The following is a 2,730-nucleotide window of genomic DNA, read 5'->3' as shown; positions in this document are numbered from 1 at the left end:
TTGTCATGTACAACATATATATAAAGTGGAGGGAAGTGGGGCGGTCATGGGAAAATTACAAGATTTACTATTTTGCTTTTCATATTATTGGTTGGGATAGCAGGCGGCCATGCGCCAATTTCATGCTATGTAGACATATGTATAGATAGGTGTATAATATATATACTTTTCCATCTCATTTTTTTTATTTTCTTAATTTACATAATTTGATCGCAAATATTATAATAAATTTCAATTTACTCCATTCAAATTTTAATATATTTTAATTTCAATTTATATTTATTATAATAAAACTTAAATTTTCATAATAATTATCAATTAGTCTTTCAATTATATATAAAATTTTTCTATGGACGTCATGCTCACCCTCCCTTCCTTGTCCTTCCAACAATCCCAAGGAAGGCAGTACAAAAAAAAATCTCAATTTGGGGCAAAATTTTTGAAACGAGAACGTCTTGTTACAAATCAGAATGATTTTTGTAACACATTTAGAACGGATCTCCAGTGTTGACATCATTTTAACTTTATGTTGACTTATCGTGTTTTTGTAACAGAAAATGTGTTACAAATATTACTCCAATTTTTTTTTTTTAAAAAAATAGATGTTCGTAAATTCGTTCTGTGAGAATTTAAGGCGTGGAAAAAAGAGTACATCCATGACAATAAATTATAGAATGGAAAAGAATAAAAACTATGTTTTATTCATCTAAACTCAAGTGTCGAGGTTATAGAGATGTGAAACTATATATAAAGAATAGAGTTTTAGTTAAAGAAAAAAACTAACCCGCTTTGGACTCCAGCTGGCAATAGACTCAACAAAAATTAAATGCTGGAATACTAATAAAAACAAACACTAAGAACAAAGAATACTAATAAAAACAAACACTTGCTACAGCCCCCCTCAAGATGGAGCCGAGGAAGAGAGGCCCAGCTTGGACAGGAATCGGGCAAAATCAGCAGCAGGAAGAGACTTGGTAAAGAGATATGCAATTTGATCAGACCCAAAAATGTGAGTTGGTGAGATGAAGCCAAGCTTGAACTGGTCGCGAACCAAATGGAGATCAATGTCAAGATGTTTGGTGCGCTCGTGAAACATGGGATTCATGGTGATGTGCAAAGTGGCTTTGTTGTTGCACCAAAAAGGAATTGAGAGAGTGCAAGATCACGTAGAACAAAGGAGACCATGCTGCGATATTCTGCCTCAACTGAAGAATGTGAACCGTGGCCTGTTTCTTCGTCTTCCAGTAGACAAGGGAGGTACCCAAGAAAATGCAGTAGCCAGTAATGGAGCGACTGGAGTCAAGGCATGAAGCCCAGGAAGCATCAGAATACGCTGTAAGATGGACTGAGCTAGAAGAATAGAAGAAAATGCCAGTGGAGGTGGTGCCTTTCAGGTAGCGGAGGACGTGAAGAGTTGCATCCCAATGCGAGGTACGGGGCCTTGAAGAAACTGGCTCAATTGCTGGACATCGAAAGAAATATCATTGCAAGTGAAGCCCAAATAGAGAAGACGACCAATGAGATGTCTGTAGCGAGAGGGATCTGGTAGCAGAGCACCTCCATCATGAGTCAGTTTGAGGCTGGAAGGAAAAGGAGTGGAAGCAGGCACAACATGAAGCATGGAAGAATCAGACAAGATGTCATGTAAATATTCGCGTTGAGTGACTTGTAGGCCATGAGGAGAACGAGCAAACTCAAGGCTAAGAAAATACCATGTAGGACCAAGGTCTTTGATGGTGAATAGGCGATCCAAGTAGTGTTTGAGAGAATGAAGAACAGCCTCAGAGAAGCTAGTTAAAAGGATATCATCCACATTATCGAGGAGTGCTGTAAACTCAGAATCCGAACACTTAGTGAAGAGGCAATGTTCATGCGTAGATTGACGAAAACCAAAGGCAAGCAGCCTGTCGGTAAACTCAAGATTCCACTGGCATTGCTTAAGTCCATATAACGAGCGTTGAAGCTTGCAAACCAGACCTGGGGAAACATCAAGACCAGCAGGAGGGTCCATGTATACATCCTCATCCAAGCAGCCATGTAGAAAAGCGTTGTTTATGTCCAACTGCAATAAAGACCATGATTTTGAAGCTGCCAAAGATAAGAATAGTTGAACCGTGACAGATTTTTGCAACAGGGAAAAAAGAATTAAAATAATCAACACCTTCGATTTGATTGTACCCCTTCGCCACCTAGTTGGGAACACAGTTAATGATAATGCTGTTGTGAATTGATGGTGCTTACCTAGTTGGGAACACAGTTAATGATTGACGATAATGTGATTGATGATGATGTTGTTGATGATGTAATATGAAAAATAAATGGATTAAGCTATGTATCATGGCGCGTAGGGTATCGGGATATTCTGAGTAGCGGAGAATATCCTGTACTGTTACCTACACACTGGGGTGGTGCGGGGATGTCATATTATTGTGATATTCTATGATGATATTGCTATATACTAAGATATAGAGTGTGAGAATATCACATACAATGGATATCCTGTGTTGTTTGTCTGAGATGATGACGATGGCCGGCAAAATCATTGACTAATGTACTTCAATTAGAGTAAGTAAGGCTCTAAATAAAGATAACATCAAATATTATGTCGTGAATTGATGTACAGTTGTGGCATGTATTATTCCTTACATTTGTTGTTGCTATATGACGAATATTTGTTAGTTAATGTGATTGCATTGTACATGACCTGCTGCCCGTGTGTATATATATAGA

General features: G+C 38.0%; 1 protein-coding gene across 1 annotated transcript; it reads right to left on the bottom strand.

Moving 5' to 3' along the window:
* LOC110012294 (uncharacterized mitochondrial protein AtMg00810-like) lies at positions 902 to 2,011 on the bottom strand. Its single transcript, XM_020695261.1, has 3 exons — positions 1,558 to 2,011; positions 1,137 to 1,462; positions 902 to 1,039 (listed from the first exon to the last, which is right to left on the bottom strand). Exons 1-3 carry the CDS (start codon positions 2,009 to 2,011, stop codon positions 902 to 904), a joined length of 918 nt encoding a protein of 305 aa, XP_020550920.1.

This window comes from Sesamum indicum, linkage group LG7 (genome assembly GCF_000512975.1).
Source record: "Sesamum indicum cultivar Zhongzhi No. 13 linkage group LG7, S_indicum_v1.0, whole genome shotgun sequence".
NCBI classification, from domain to species: Eukaryota; Viridiplantae; Streptophyta; class Magnoliopsida; order Lamiales; family Pedaliaceae; genus Sesamum; species Sesamum indicum.
This window is presented reverse-complemented; position numbering and strand designations above follow the sequence as displayed.

Excerpts from the sequence above, each read along its gene's own strand:
- LOC110012294 (XM_020695261.1), bottom strand. The coding sequence starts at position 2,011 with ATGGACCCTCCTGCTGGTCTTGATGTTTCCCCAGGTCTGGTTTGCAAG. Across the intron at positions 1,463-1,557 it reads CAAACTGACTCATGATGGAG|CAATTGAGCCAGTTTCTTCA; the intron begins GTGCTCTGCTAC and ends TTCGATGTCCAG. Across the intron at positions 1,040-1,136 it reads ACTCTCTCAATTCCTTTTTG|TTCAAGCTTGGCTTCATCTC; the intron begins GTGCAACAACAA and ends GTTCGCGACCAG.